Source organism: Chelon labrosus (assembly GCF_963514085.1).
Source record: "Chelon labrosus genome assembly, chromosome: 17".
Lineage (NCBI taxonomy): Eukaryota > Metazoa > Chordata > Actinopteri > Mugiliformes > Mugilidae > Chelon > Chelon labrosus.
In genome coordinates this window covers 1,837,972-1,854,480 of record NC_140350.1, presented here as the reverse complement: position 1 = coordinate 1,854,480, position 16,509 = coordinate 1,837,972, and the positions used below count along the sequence as shown (strand labels likewise).

The 16,509-nt window shown below is 37.5% G+C and overlaps 2 protein-coding genes across 3 annotated transcripts; both read left to right on the top strand.

The window, feature by feature from the left end:
- Positions 1-1,202: 1,202 nt before the first annotated feature.
- Positions 1,203-8,259, top strand: LOC311502508 (palmitoyltransferase ZDHHC20-A-like). Of its 2 annotated transcripts, XM_084564761.1 has the most exons (13): positions 1,203-1,663; positions 3,273-3,299; positions 3,449-3,543; positions 3,681-3,801; positions 4,426-4,495; positions 4,665-4,697; positions 5,089-5,209; positions 5,675-5,807; positions 5,894-6,020; positions 6,172-6,258; positions 6,350-6,429; positions 7,095-7,141; positions 7,231-8,259. In XM_084564761.1, exons 1-12 carry the CDS (start codon positions 1,546-1,548, stop codon positions 7,136-7,138), a joined length of 1,056 nt encoding a protein of 351 aa, XP_084420887.1. In that variant the 5' UTR covers positions 1,203-1,545; the 3' UTR covers positions 7,139-7,141; positions 7,231-8,259. The 2 variants fall into 2 exon arrangements, with proteins under 2 accessions (XP_084420887.1, XP_084420886.1); XM_084564760.1 differs by lacking the exons at positions 7,095-7,141; positions 7,231-8,259 and having other exon boundaries at positions 6,350-6,534.
- Positions 8,260-10,759: 2,500 nt separating this feature from the next.
- LOC311502835 (organic solute transporter subunit alpha-like) lies at positions 10,760-15,581 on the top strand. Its single transcript, XM_084565239.1, has 8 exons — positions 10,760-11,430; positions 11,777-11,928; positions 12,084-12,157; positions 13,688-13,846; positions 14,185-14,296; positions 14,384-14,530; positions 15,069-15,174; positions 15,255-15,581. Exons 1-8 carry the CDS (start codon positions 11,355-11,357, stop codon positions 15,413-15,415), a joined length of 987 nt encoding a protein of 328 aa, XP_084421365.1. The 5' UTR covers positions 10,760-11,354; the 3' UTR covers positions 15,416-15,581.
- Positions 15,582-16,509: the final 928 nt, after the last annotated feature.

Sequence of the window (16,509 nt, the reverse complement as noted above, 5' to 3'; positions counted from 1 at the left end):
TTGCTCATGAGGCATAACATTTGTTAGAACTAATTTATTGTTCTTTAATTATCTTTAATTATTTTCTGTATTAAGGTACAAGTGATATGTCATAATGTATATAATGGGTCTTCTCAGAAAAAAGGAAAGTAATAATAATACTTGGATGTAATTTAAATTAACTAAAACAACATGAAAGGCAAAGTCAGTGACAATTTAGCGAACATAGCAGAGCACAGATCTGCAACTTATTTTCAATATGTGGTGTGAACTGGCAAGAATCTTTATTTTCTTGCTGTTTTGTTGTTTTCTGTGCTGTTTCCCAGCTAGCACCGAAGAAAAGGGCAGACATATCCATAATGAAAAAAATAAAAAATAAACATTTAGAAAGTAAAAGACCCCAGATGTTTTATTCAAGAGTGGAAGCTAAATTTTAATACTGTGCTTATATTCATTGTGTGGCTGTGAATGAATGCTAATGTGTGTAATGTGTACATTTGTGAAGTTCCCATGGCCCCAACAGGACAAAATAATCATTTAGTGCAGTTTTAAACTAAACTCTATTTATTTCCTGTAGTCTAAATCATCATCTAATAAGTACATTCTGTGTTATCTATAAACTGAGTTGTTTTGGACTCAATATTTAATATACACAAATCAGGCATAACATTATGACCACCTTCCTAATATTGTGTAGGTCTCCCTTGTGCCTCCAAAACAGTTGTGACTCATCAGAGAATGGACATGGGCCTTCTGAGGGTGTCCTGTGGTGTCTGGCAACAGAATGTTGTTAATGGGGGCCTTTGGGTCCTATGGGTTGAAGGGAGAGGCCTCTGTGGATCATCACACAGATACTGGATCAGTTTGGGATCTAGTGAATTTGGAGGCCGGGTCAACACCTTGTGCTGTTTTTTTTTTTTACCGTAACTGTTTTTGTGTGTGTGTCTGTGTCAGGCTGCATCCTGCTGGGGATGGCTGCTGCCATCAAGGAGTGTCATTGCTATTTGGTGGTGGTGTCTGGTCTGGTCTAGGTGGGTGGAACATGTCTAAGTAACATCCACATGAATGCCAGGCCCAAAAGCAGAACAGGTGGTCGATGTTATTTACCTCTCCTGTCAGTGGTTTTAATGTTGTGACTGATCTGTGTATTTTATAATCAAAGGAGGATATGAATGGTACGATGAAGGTAATTAAATAATTATTTTATCTTAATGATAGATATGTACGGTCTTAATGCAGCAAAACATAGTTGAATGCAAGAGAACTGTCTTCAGCTTGATAACAGGTCGCTATGCTTAAAACCACTCATAACAGGGAACTGATTGCCATTGCGTTTTACTCTGCAGTCAGGCCAAAGCATACAGGTGAATGTAATGCATTTTACCCGTGTTAAAGTTACACAAGTTTAAGACTTATGAAGATGTATTACGGTTTTAAGCAATAAACACATCTGCGCATGTTCCGGCTTGTCTGTGTTCCGTGAACTATCTTGGACTTGTATTATCTTTGACTGGATCATTTAAAACCGGTGACGTCAGCTCATGTCCTACACTATACGGATTAAAGATGGCGCCCTCTCCTGCGCTGAGGTGCTGTAAACGGGCTCTTAACTGGGTACCTGTCCTGTTTATTAACCTGGTCGTTGGCTGGTCTTATTACGCTTATGTTGTGGAGCTCTGTGTCTGTAAGTACGCTTACTTTTTCTTTTTCTTTTTTTTTTGAGTATTTAAGCCTTCGCGAGGTGGATGACAGTGTGTTGACAGTTTCGAGGTTGCCAAGTTTGATAAGCTATGAAGTGAGATTTAAAATCCGTCTGCGCAGTCTAAAGGTGACAATAACGCCAAGTCGTTTACTTTCTGATCGTGATATAAATGAATTTCTTTCCGTTACAGTAGCATAAGTAACAACTTTATAAAGGGCAACTTTCTATTATTGTTATCATTTCACGTGGTTGTTAGAGGTTGCACTGTCATCAATTAATGATTAACTTAACTAAGAAAGCCGTCTGGAAAGACGGTGCAAAACATTCTCAAACTTATACTTGATTAAAAATTGTGAATGAATCAAGAAAATTATATCACTCATATTTATACACACATTTACGGGGTTAAACATGTAATTCCATAATAAAATTACATTTTTCATGCTGTTTTTTGTTAACTCATATTAAAAGATTCCGAAGAAACTATATTAAATACGTTTTTAAATAAGCTGTAAAAGATTTTTGTAAATAAATTTGACTTATAACGTGCATTTATATTGAGGATATTGTTCTATATTAGTTTGGGTGATAATCGGTCAAACTTGCTGTTTAGCCCATCCTTTATTGTATGTTAAGGGAGTAATGAGGGTTGGGGAGCAACGGCAATGAAAATACTTTCAAAACTTATTTTTTCAGGATGGGACCATCACATCTTCCCCTAAATGGTTTAGTTTACAGCTGTTGTTGTTACACAGCAATTCATTCAATTAAGAAATGGCGATTAAAAGCTTGAAGCATGTAGCAATGGATTTTGTTTCTACCAACATTAACTTATCTTTTTGAATTACCCAGTCATAAAGCAGCACAAAAATGTGGTTTTAAGTGATTAGGATTAGAGCATTGGCCCTATTTCACCTACTTTCAAAATGTTTAGAGGAGAGAAAAAGAAACAGTTCAAAACTGTGGCCTTCACGAGTGTCATAAACTGATATGTCTTGGTCTAACAAAGTTAGAAACTTTTTTTTTGTCTACCTCTGAAGTAACTAGGATCAGATAGTGCCAGATATGCAAAGCTACAAAATCCTAAAACACTGAGACACATGATTGGATGCAATTTCTCAATTTGATCATTTGTTTATACAGCAGCAAGCATATTCATGATTTCTTACTTTTGTCACATAATCAGATATTACCAATATTTATTTAGAGTAGACTTGGATCAGTGCTTAAACAATATGAGTATTTTGTATTTCTGTTATTTCATATATGCTGTGACATGTGCCACCACCTCACTTTTGTGAGTGTTTGGTTTCAGGCCTTAATTGATGCTATCAGTGCGGGCATAGCCGTACTGTAGTTATGTCTGTAACTCAGCTGCTGTGGTCAGGACAGGGACATCCCTGCTGCTTAAACAAAGCTCTCTGTTATTGGGTGGGTCACTGCTGGCCGTGCCAGGCTGCTGCCACATGGTGTGAGAATGGAGGTGGTGTGTGTTGTGTGGTGGGGGAGGATGTGTAGTCATGCATTCTTGGGATGCGTGAGAGATGCGTTATGCTCACTAATACATATTTTCTTTGCCTCCCTTATGTAGACACAATACCAAATAATGCAGAAAGAAGTAAGTGATACCCGCACACACTGATAATTTTTCCATTCACATTGCTTTTTAATTCATGTTTGATGCTGTTGTTCCATGTTAAAGAATTATTGCATTGTATAAGAGATCCAGTTCAATTGAAAATAAAACCTTTTCTTTTCTCTCAACAGTCAGCTATTTGGTCATCTTTCATATTTTCCTCTTCATGTTTATATGGGCATACTGGAAGACCATTTGCTCCATGCCAGCCAGCCCTTCAAACACAGTAAGTTTGAACAGTTTCTGTCAAAAATAGTGTTTTCCTAAACATCTTTATTTCTTAGTAAAATAGTAAAATCTTGCATACACGTTTACAGTGTATCTTTGGCTTCCTCTGACTTCAGTCCTTTCTCCTTGCATCAGTTCGGTCTTCCCAAAGCAGAGAAGGAGCAATATGAGAGGGAGGAGCGAGCTGAGAGGCAGCAGGAGATTCTGAAAAAAGTGGCAAGGAATTTACCTGTGTATACACGCACTGCTGGAGGAGGTGAGACTTGCACCACAGCAGCCCACTGTGCTTGGCTTTAACTCCCAGTAGCTGCTTTAAAGCAGACCACCAGGGAGAACTCTGCCAACTGACGATTGCACAGCAAACAGAGGAAGAGCACAGTGACGTTCTTCATTGTTCAGTCTTTGTTTGCCACATACACCTAGCGTTACATAAAGCAGCACACATGAAATGTATCTACATTGTGTCTTCTCCTTGAGGTTAGTCATGCTAATTATGTAGATTACAACATGCTGCTTACAGAACAGGATGTAAAAGGAGCATTAATTGGACTCAGGTGCACTGTTGGTGCATTGCTGTCTCTATGGTCTCAACCTGACTCATCTGCTAATTAACAGTTATCTGACCTGCTTAGTTTCACAGAGGGATTTAAAAAAAAAAAAAACATCATAAAACTATACCCTCTAGATTTACAGGATGAATAAAAGATTTAGAGGTGGTTTACAGTGAAAAAATGGACATTTTGGGAGGTCTAGAATGCGCTTAAATATCAGCAACCTCCCATACACTGTGATGGGGCTGTGTTTCATATAAAAGACCATGTGTGGGAAAATGAATAGCTATGTAATTTTGAATGATCCTGATTTTATTTTCTTTAAATAGCCGTCCGTTACTGCAACTACTGCCAGGTGATCAAACCTGACCGCTGCCATCACTGCTCAACCTGCGAAATGTGAGTACTATTTAAGTGTATAATATAAGAGAGAGAGAGAGCCCTGCATTTCATCAGTTGCTTCAATAGCTCATGTATTGTAAGCACCTAACTGGATCAATAAAATTTTGATCATCCATACATGTCCTACACAGCACTGATAGCATGTGTATTTTCCTTATTCCCCAAGGTGTGTGTTGAAAATGGACCATCACTGCCCCTGGTAACATACATTTAAACTCCTTCATTGTGACATAAGTTTTGCTTGCTGTCCTGTCTATGGTTGTATTTACTTCCATAATTATGGCATTGCTATTATAGCTGTTTTACACTCATTTACGAATTTAGGTCTGAGTATGTTTATGTACTTTTCAAAAAAAAAAAAATTCTCATACTGTCCATTCCTGCAGCCAGACTTTTCACTCTCTGTCTGAAATGATTCATTATAGCTCCTGTCTCTTTAAGAGCTTACTTACACAGTAAAAAAATACTGTATAAGACTCAGAGAAAGCATAATCTGATCATAATTTTTATTTTTATTGTATAATGATCAGTTTTAGAATTAAATATAGAAATATAAGCTGTGTGTTTCTGTCTTTGTTTTAATGTTTCAGGGTGAATAACTGTGTCGGATTCTCAAACTACAAATACTTTGTCTTATTCTTGGCCTACGCTTCACTCTACTGTGTAGTCATTTGTGCAACAGTTGTCCAGTATTTCATCAAATTTTGGACAGTAAGTACAGAAAATCTGCCTATTCATGCATGTTTACGCCAGCTGTGGTTGCAGCTTGTTCCCCATATGATTATCCACATGACTGGTGTCAGCCTTGGGGTTAAAACAATTAACATGCTTCTTTCGACCAGCTGGATAGCAAATGTGTCACTGTGGCGCACGGTGTCATGTAATCAGGGGATCTTCTTTAGAATACCAAGACAATACTTCTTGTCACATAGTCCAGCTGTGAGCTAGTCCAGCATATTATAACAAAACATCCCATGACAATAATGGATCGTGTCTCATGACTTCCGCTGTACAGTGCAAAACAGAGATGCACTCTGTCTGAGAGTGTGCAAAGAAAAAATAAAATAAATGTTAGAACCTAATAGGACTTACTGAAAGGTGACATGGGGATACACATGTACTTCCAGACTGACAAGGCTAACACTATTGTTTTTATTTACTTTTGTCCCTCTAAAGAAACAGCTGCCTGACACACACGCCAAATTCCACATCCTGTTTCTCTTTTTCGTGGCTGCGTTGTTCTTTATCAGCATTGTGTCACTTCTCAGCTACCATCTATGGCTTGTGGGAAAGAACAGGACGACTATAGGTGATTATAAATAAACCTGTGATTTCAATCAGTTTCTCATTATATTCTTTGAAAATCATGACTACTTTTTGAAATTTTCTTTTCAGAGGCTTTTAGGGCCCCTGTCTTCACAGATGGTCCAGACAAAAATGGATTTTCTCTGGGCTTTAGCCGAAATGTAGCTGAGGTGTTTGGAGACCAAGGGAAATACTGGGTTTTTCCCATTTTCTCAAGGTGAGTCCATTCTGATGTGATAACTGTAGCTATCAATCCTTTCTGTTAATGAAAAAAATAGAAAGAATAACTCCATAAAGCACCCAAAAAGCACTATTAATCTGTCTGAATCCTCAATTTATTCTTCTTGTTCTTTATCCCTGTTTTCCAGTTTGGGAGATGGACATTCCTTTGACACCAGATTGGTACACATTGATCCTGAACAAGCCAACAGTATCCTCCAGCAGAATGGCAAAAGGTTAGCATTTTTGTTATTTCTCAGATATTTAATTCCAATTCTTTCAGTTATGTTTGCTTTGCAATAATATGTACCGTGACTTTAATCACAGCCCAAGTGATGGAGAGACCAACCCTTGTGCACTTGGTGACAATGTGCAACACACAGAAGATGACATAAAAAAGAAAACTGGTATGTTGCTGATGCTTTTTCTTCATTATTTCATTTTTATGTCTTTTATACAGCTTAAGAGTTTTTGGTTATGAGGTTTCTGGTCAAAAAGGACCTGTTAGAGAGAAAATATGCCTGTGGTGGTAATTCTTGTTAACTGAAGACAGTAAAAAAATATCCTATCTATGACATAATAAAGATGCCCTTTTCCTTTCAAATCTTTTAATTTCAAAGAACTGTACAAGGAATACAGTGCTTCATTGTAAATATATGTATAAAGAGTTAAAGCAGTACATCCAGTCTCCCCATCTTTTTGCACCAGACCATAGCATAGGAAAGTCATGTGTGCTTTTTCACTGTTGAGGTATGACTAGTATAAGAAAAATAAGTATATACTTGAACTGCAAAACAAGCAAGCAAAGGATTTTGAGTGGTGTATAGAGCACCACTTGCCTGGATTCCTAGAGGCAAAGAGAGGCTAGAGAGAGAGAGAGAGAGTGTCTGACTAGAAACAAAGATAAAAGGGCTTGAAGCTTTTCAGAGAGCTGATGGTATCACTGGTTCCTGTAAAGACAATAGATTGTGAAGCTGGGCCATAGAACATTAAGAGATACTTTATCCCTAATGCATTTGAAAAAAAGTACCTTTTTAACGGTTTCCCATATGTCTTCACTGTTTCCTTACAGACGGAAGTCAGATAGTCTCTGTGACAATGGAGAGTGAGCCATAGAGGGTATGTATTTGGCCTTGTTATTGAGTTTTTCTTGGTTCCTTCTTCTCCTCCTCCTGTCTTTATTTATGCTTTGTTGGCTCTTGCTGCAGGTCGCAGGCACATCCCTAAAGATTTCAACTATGATGCCTTAAACAAGGAGTATCAGCACCTTCACAGGAACCATACTTTAAGCTCATTTTGAGTTTCATTGCAGTCAGTGTATTTCATTCATTCATTCATTCATTTTCTATACCCGGTTATTCCTGTTAAGGGTCACGGGGGTCTGCTGGAGTCTATCCCAGCTGTCATCGGGCGAGAGGCAGGGGTACACCCTGGACAGGTCGCCAGTCCATCGCAGGGCGTCAGTGTATTTATGTACATTAAATGGCTGTCTTTCCAGCACCACAACAAAACTGTTATCATGTCAACAGAGACTACAGCGACCTCGTAGACTGTACCAGTTTGAGGCAAAGGGGATTTTGTTTTAGTTATTATACATTCAAATAATGTTGTTATTGCGTTTGAAAAACTCTGGGAGCCAATCTTTACTGTTTGTTCATTTCTATTGATTAATTGCTTTACACATTTCAACCAGAGATTCATCCTACATCAGTATTAATCAAGCATTTAACTAAACCTTGAATCTGGATCTCTTTGTATGGCAGTGGGACAAAATTGTGAGAAATGTCAATACTGTCAGAGTATGTCATATCTGTTTTTAACTCCAAGCACAGTGCAATTATTATTGAGACCTGACAATGATGAGACGATCTCGAATTTAGTTTGCAGTTTACATGTTTGAAGAGATGTTCAGGGTCTTTCTGTTTACACTTTTCAGATATTTATTGTTTTTTGCATTTCGTATTTTGCATACAGATGGCATAGGCGAAAAATGTGAGGACCAAAATTCAGTTCACTCCAAATTTTTTTATTTTTGTTTACAAATAATTATTTATGCAAAAGATTAATGTAAAGGACAGAAAAGTAAAGAAAATATCAGTGAGATTGTAATTGTATATTGCACTATGATTTATAATGTGTTTACATTGTTTTATAAATTGACTTTTTTATATATATATTGATTAGTAATACTACTTTTTGTGTATCTTCATTTCATTAAAAACAAATATTATGTTTGCTCTTTTAGTTTCTCAGATGTTTTCACAGTTTTCAGTCTTTTGCTTTGTGTAATAATATAAATCATTCCTGGTTGACAATGCCTGGGATTGAATCTTTAATTTATTTGAAAGTTTTAAAAGAACACAAAATGAAACCTCATTTAAAAAAGTTCACGGAGGATTTCAGACAAGTCAGGGACGTTTGTGCCACGTTGTCCTTGAGCCTAAACCCTCATAGATAAGGTGGATTTTATGTACCAGTATATACCAAGGATGAAAGAGTGTCATTACACATGCTGTACTGCTGCCACCTCTTTTATTATATTCCTTTTAGTGGCCATGATGCACAGGACAGTGTGGGATTTGCCTGACTGATCGGTGCAGTAGATAACAATTATGTGTGGCTATCACTTAGCTGCTTATTTGTGAATGTACTCACAGTAGTTTAATCACTAACTTCACTGATTGAGCTTGGATTTTTTTTTCCAGCAGGGTGACCATGATCGTTCAGAAACAATAAACGTAATGTAAGGAACTGTAAGGTGTGAGTCTTCATTTTGCACACACTGGTGTGATGAAATATTAACAACTTAGAATAACTCTGCAGAAGAAGGATCTCTTCATAATCAGTTGATTTTAATTTAAGCAGATTCAAGTCAAATGAGATATGTTTGACATGGGTAAAATTACTCTCCTTGAGCAGTGAAATTCTTTACAGAGTTATATCTGTTTTTTTCATGCTATACCTGTCCTGCGTTTGAAGCAAACGTGACAAAATATGAGCAAATCTCTGCATATTTCTTGTCTCAGGAACCAGATGATGCACCATTTTGGACTAGAGTGAATGTTTTGTCCTTCATCTTACTGACACTGATGACCCCTGTGCTGCCATTGCTGAATTTTCATTTTTTATCTTTTAGTGACATTTATTTAATGCATTCCCATATACTTTGGAACAGACAGTCACGTTCCTCTCAAGATAAGTTGTAATTTTTATGGCCTTTCAACACCATCATCTCAGCTGTACTTTGTATTTGGCTCTAAAACCATGTGTTAGCATTCTAAGACGCTGAACTATAGTGACACATTGTAGCCTGCTAACCTTCCATTAACATTTAGCTCAAAACACGAGCACAAACATGGTTGTAAGTCATTGTAACTGTTATATCTCATGAGTTTATTTGGGCTAATAAATATTCTTGGTTGCCACTCACCCCAAATAAACTTTAATAATAAACTAGGCTAGATCAAATTTAGTGGTGGATATATACTGCAATAATTATAGAAGAGATGTATGTACCGTATTTGTGAGAAGTATGCAGGCCTAATGCTTTCTTTTGATTTCACCTAAGTAGTCAGTCAGTAGAGGTAGGTAGAGCAGGTTTTCACCTTAGACGGTTGGCAAAAGTTAAGCCCTTCCTCACACAAAAGCACTTTGAGACAGTAATCCATGCCTTCATCAAATCTCGGCTGGATTACTGTAAACGCACTTTATCTAGGGGTCAGCCAGTCGTCCCTCGCACGTCTCCAGTTGGTCCAGAATGCTGCTGCTCGCCTCTTAACTGGAGGACGTAAGAGGGAGCACATAACTCCCACTCTGGCCTCCCTCCACTGGCTGCCTGTGCACTTTAGAGTTCATTTTAAGATTCTTTTATTTGCTTTTAAATCTTTAAATGGTCTCGCTCCTCCTTACCTCTCTGAGCTTCTCCACCCTTACACCTCTGCTCGGTGTCTCAGGTCAGCTGATCAGCTGCTCCTAGAGGTACCAAGGTCTAAACAGAAGCTCAGAGGGGACAGAGCTTTCTCTGTTGCTGCTCCCAAATTGTGGAATGACCTACCATTCAATATCAGACAAGCCCCCTCACTGTCCATTTTTAAAACTTGTCTTAAAACCCATTTTTATTCCTTGGCCTTTAACCCAGCATGAGACCCTGTTTTTTCTGCTTTTGTTTAGTGCTTTTATTGTTTTAATTGTTTTTATTGTTTTTAGTGTTTTTATTGTTTTTAGTGTTTTTATTGTTTTTAGTGTTTTATTGTTTTTTATTATTTTTATTGTTTTTAATAGTTTGTCTCCCCTATGTACAGCACTTTGTTTCAGCTGTGGTTGTTTTTAAAGTGCTTTATAAATAAAGTTGAGTTGAGTTGAGTTGAGTAGAGGTATTCATCACTAATAAGAAAAAAAGAGTTGGTGATACAGTATGTACAGTGCTCTCTCTCTCCGACTTTATCTGGCAACGGAAATATGACGAGCTGGTAATGAGACTAGATGATTATTAGCCAGGAGAAGTTGAATGACCGTAGGACTGTTAATCTCTCCATAACAGCAGTCGTAAGTGCCTCAACACTCTCACTTCAACCGTTTGAACCCTGTCTGACAACAGATTCATTAAAATGGATTCCTCAGGATTCACTTAGTCCCAAACAAAAGTTATTTTGTCAATCTGTTCCTGCTTCTATTTCATATCAGTACTTCTTGATAGCCTGAGCATTTACTTTGATTATTAGTATATGGACTCTATAAAAGGGTTAGGGATAGAGTTTTGGAAGGACAGTTGAGCTAAACATACTTATTGGTCTTGACTTCATGTCCATTTTATATTAAGAATGCTTCTGACAAATCTATAGGTACTAATAAATTGTGTGGCAGAATGACTGAAAATATGCTCTTTAAGTTGCTTTGGACAAAATAGTCTGCAGGAATGATAAAATACAGCTTGCGTTTGAAGGACAATCCTATCTCTTTGTGCCAGTTTATGTTCACTGGGAAGGAAACTACACACCCTGTCAAAGTTCACTTCTCTTAACACGCTTGCCCTGTCACCCTTTTTAACGAAAACTCTGACCTTGGTGTTTTTTTAATTATCAATACTTAAGTCTGTGAATGAATGTACAAGTTACTAACACGCTCTCATAAACATGTGAGCCACACCTGCGAGTTAGTGTAAGAGTGACTGGCAGGAGTGTAAAGACATTCACTGCTCAATCTGCTGCTGGATTCAGTGCCATGTAAAGGGGAGGAAGACAGCTTCAGCTGACATTTACAATTACAAACAGCCGACAGTTCTCTTAAACATTTAGGCTACTCGTTTATTTTTTAAGTGGAATATCTGCCTGCCATGGAGGAAGACCTTAACACCACCATTCATCCGGCGTGTTTACAGCTGCCCCCGCTGGCCATGGACGTGATAAAGCGTAAGTGACCCGCTACAACCTTTGCTGATAATGTTTCCTTAATCAGTTTGACAACAACAGCTCACTCCATCTTTGATCATATATGAGCCTCTTGTCCAAAACATAACTTAATGTCCCACAAAAAGAAATTTAATAATCTAATAGTACATGATCTTCAGTCTCCTAGTATAAGAGTAACATAAAAATATTTAAAGCAATGCGACTGGAGGAAACTGAACCGTAAAAGCTGTGCCCTTGTCCATTTTAAGTTCTTAACCAGAATAATATGTAATTTGTGCTTGTGACCTTGTCTCTGTAATCCAAATCTTTCTCTCTCCCTGTTTCCACTCTTATTGTCCTAAATCAGAACTAGATATGTTTGGATTCTGCCTGTACGGCATCCTCACCTTCATGGCCGGTGTGTGCCTGCTGATGTACCTGGAGCTGTGTGTCTATATTTATAAAAATATGCCCTACCCCAAGAAGACCACCATCATTTGGATAAACGGTGCAGCACCAGTAAGCACGCAGGCCAACTTAGATTTTATAATATGCCAGAACTAACCAGAACCAGAAAATGGAACATATAAAGCAAACCATGCTATATTAATATAAGTCTATTAATACTGCCAGTGTTGCAATTGTGTGTTTATTATGGTGTTTTTCTGGTTTAGGTCATTGCCACAATGGCTTGCTTTGGGATGTGGATACCAAGGGCAGTCATGATCACCGACATGACGTCTAACTGGTGTGTTTTCAATAAATCAGTGCAAAGTTATTTTCTCACACATTAAATTGTTTCTTTCTGTGATTGTTCGAAAGAGGTATCACATTGACAATGTTTTGTCCAGATTCCAGGATAAATAGTGATAAATTGTACCAGCTTGTCACTTTTGTGAGGTAAAGCAAAGGCTATTGTTTCTCTCGGGCAGAAGAGTAAAAGCAAAGCCTTGTGGGAGCTGAACAACATTTTTCTATTTTCTATTTTTTATCTTAAAGCTGCCTTGTAAACAGTAGCTAGGTCCCACATTGCTGTGAACTTACTACATCTGTTATCTTGTCTGACAGATCTGCTGTATCTTTTTCTTACTAGGCAGACAATCACTGGAAATAAGCCTAACATGAATGTTAAAAGCCGTGCAGCTATTCTCCTGGAGATCACTGCATAGTTTAACCTCTTGATGAATCATTACACACACATTGCTACACAGAAAACAGACAGTGATGTCATATTTTAACAAGCAAGCACTGATTTGAAACACATAAAGGTTGCACACTTGAAGACCACAGGGAAAATTAGCTTTTTCAGTTTAAGTAACAACAACAACAAAAATCAGTAGATGATATTCTTTTGCGGTGCATGTGAATCCTTAGCATCAGAAACTGCCTCTTTTAGCTTTTTGACAACTCTCTCATGCAAAATTCCTTCAGTGGCAAGATGTTTGAGGGTTTTTTTTGCATGGCTTTTATGTTCCAGTTTAATGCCTTCACAATTTCTTCAAGCACTATTTGAGTTTCAGTGAGTGAAAGCTGCACAGTTCTTGGGGCAGTGCAGCAACCCGAACTAGCACATTTCCATCACCATGCTTTACAGCTGGTATGAGGTTCTCCTGAGCGTTTATTGTCCCATAGCCAACCATCTTTATCTTTGATTTTTCTGTCTTGAGCATATTATTCTAAAAGACTTGTTCTTTTCCCATATGTTCACTGGCAAACTAGTTTTGCTGTAACGTTCTTTTTGGAGAGCAACGGCTTTTATCTGGCTCTCTATTAGGTCAAATTTGTTAAATCTCTTCCTGGCTGCAGGCTCATGCACTGTGACGCCAAGGTTTACCTGCTGAACCGGTGATGGTATTGTGGGGTTTTCGGAGACTTCCATAAACAAATCTGCTCTTGGGCTGAACTTGGTGGGGTGGCCAGTAATGAATAAACTGTCATTTAAGATCTACAGTACCTGTAGGTAATTTTTCTCCCAGTCAAATTATTTCTTTAAACTAATATAGAGATTTTTTAAAAATTTCTTGATGGATTCACAGGCATCCTAATGTTTTATGTATTTATTCATTTATTTATTTTTCTTTTGTTTGGGTATGTCACCTTAATCTGATTAAAAGATAATTAAATATTAGCTTGTCTAGTATAAATAAAATGCACATCTGTATAGGATCTTTTTACCTGCACCTGCTACTATGTTAAATTTGGTATTTGGCTATAAACGCTAAATCTATTTTTGCTGCCTGTAAATACTATGAGGCCTAACCTCTGTTTCTGTCTGTAGCTATTTTGCGATTGTGGTGTACAAGGTCTTGATGCTGATTGTCCAGGAATTTGGGGGCAGCAGTGATTTTGTGGATCGGTTTTCTGGTAAAAAGTTCAAGATCAGCACAGGACCATGCTGCTGCTGCTGCCTCTGTTTACCTCGTGTGCCCATGTCACGGTCAGTATCCCTTTATGTACAAATATGTAAATATTTTTTGTACATAACATATTTGTCTGCCGTATTCTATTTTTTTTGTATCTTTTTGCATCTTGCACTGTTGTTCCCTGCCACTGTAACACCCTAATTTCCCCACGGGGATGAATAAAGTCCTATCTTATCTTATCTTATCTTAAATACAGCCTGGATATTACTTCTGGCTTTAAAAACTGAGCTTTTTAAGTTAACCTAACCCCACTCTTATTCACATTCATTATTTACTTTCTATGTGACCACACATTGTCGTATGACTGCATGCATTTATAACACTGGTCTTTTTTTGCTTTGGGATTATTCAGGCGAATGTTATTCATCCTGAAGTTAGGTGCTCTTCAGTATTCCATCTTGAAAACGGTGCTTTCTGTCGTCTCCGTAATACTGTGGACAAATGGCAATTTTGATCTTTCTGATGTAAGTCTTTCAGATATTTTCAGATATGTGTGTCAAGTGTTAAGGGAACATTGCATCAATTATTTTTTTTTTCTTTACTATTTTCAGCTAGAGATCACTGGTACAGCCATTTGGATTAACCCATTCGTTGGTGTTCTCACCATCGTCTCCCTTTGGCCTGTTGGCATCATCTTTATGAACACTAACAACCTTTTACGCAGCCTCAGTATTGTACCCAAGTATGCTATGTACCAAGTAAGTCATGTAACATCATCAGTTTGTATCATAAGATTCCACATGTACACTTTAGTCAGATATGTGTATCTATGACAGATGTATGTTTATCTTGCTGTTCTCTTCTCTTCTCTCTTTGCTGTTCTCTTCTCTCTTTCTTCTGTCTGTACCCGGCTGGCCTTAGGCAGATGGGTCCCTCCATATGAGCTGGGTTCTGCTTGAGGTTTCTTCCTGTTAAAAGGGAGTTTTTCCTTGCCACCGTTGCCTTCAGGCTTGCTCTGGGGGTTTCAGGCCGGGTTTTTGTAAAGCGTCTTGAGACGATTTGTATTGTTATTGACGCTATATAAATAAAATTGAATTGAATTGAATTGAAAGTCTGCACAATAAGCTTCACTGCGCTGTCAGTTAAAAAATTTAAATGCTTCACGTTACAGTTTAACAGAATAAAACTACATCTGAAATGTAGTCCTAAACCCCCACTCTTCCTAAGTTATCATATTTAGACATGCCATGTGTGCTATGCACTGTGTGACTGATCAAACATTGCGTTTCTTCTTAGCTAGTACTTGTACTGAGTCAGCTGCAGACATCAATCATTAACATCCTGGCCTTGGATGGAACCATCGCCTGCTCGCCTCCCTTCTCTTCTCAGGCTCGTGGATCCAGTAAGAAACGTCTCTGAGTGACTTTTAGCATCCGCAGCTCATGACTAAAATTAAATTAATACTGTGTCTCTTTCCTACAGTGCTGAGTCAGCAGATAATGATCATGGAGATGTTCATCATCACTCTGTTCACTCGGTATTTGTATCGTCGTAGATATGATACAATTCCCAGTGAAGCACAAGACAACGACCAGAACAGGAAAGTTGCCCTGCAGGCTGCTCTCATAGAGCATGATGTCTAAAAAAAGGAAACAGTGAATCAGGGGAAGTCAACACTTAACTGATGCATAAGATCAAAAGTTAGTCATTTTATGGTCAAACTTTAGTTCACCATTTTTTTATTGGATCCATTGACTACTTTGTTGACTTTCAGAGCTGTGTTTTATATTTTTCACAGTGAACTGATATTTAATGTCTTTACTGTGTGGGGGAGACAAATCTACAATCTACTTTCTAGTTTTCAAGAAAATGTTTTTTTTTTCTTTTTTTTTTTTTTTACAGTTACCATTGAACAAGAAATTTATTCTAGACAGAGATTTTGGCTTTTAATGATCTTTCTTTTTTCATGTTTATACTTAGAGTAAGAATTAAAAGTCATGCCTCTCCCTTACACTTGACTGGAGGCTGAGAGTTTACAGTAAATAAAGAACCATGGCCTATTAGCTTAGCGTAAACATTGGAAACACCTAGTTGGTCTCTGTCTGAAGATATTATCATCTAGCTAGCAAATCATGTAAGGCTCACTAATTAACACGTTCCCATTTCTTTAATTTGTACAAAAACCAAAAAAAGTGTTAAAAAATATGCTGTGGCCGTGCAAGACTGATTATACTGTTGATATGCATGTCATACTGGAACAAGTATACAAAGGGTGAATATTTGCAAATTCAGCAAAGGGGTACTTAGGACTGTGAGTATGCAGGATTATGAAAAACCCTTTTACATTTACGTATAGGAAAGTAAATAAAAACACATATTTATTATTATTAATGTGTCATAAGAGAGAGATGCACATACTGTACATATTGCCATTTATGTGTGGGCTATGGCATCTGATGTATTTGTTGTTTTTGGAAAGTAATTACTGACTCAGTATTCAGTTTATTTTTATTTATGCACCCAAGTTGCTTTTGTTCTAAGAAACATACCATAAACACTTAATAAAGAGGCATTTATACTTTTATTATTATGATTATTAATTGATTACACTTTTAGCTTCAATGCATTTATTACTGAAGATCACATACATTTTCTATCCCTGCTGCAGTAATGTAAGCCCCCTCTAAAAACAGACCAGTGCTTACATAAACATTTTGTTAAAAACTTCAAACCTGGA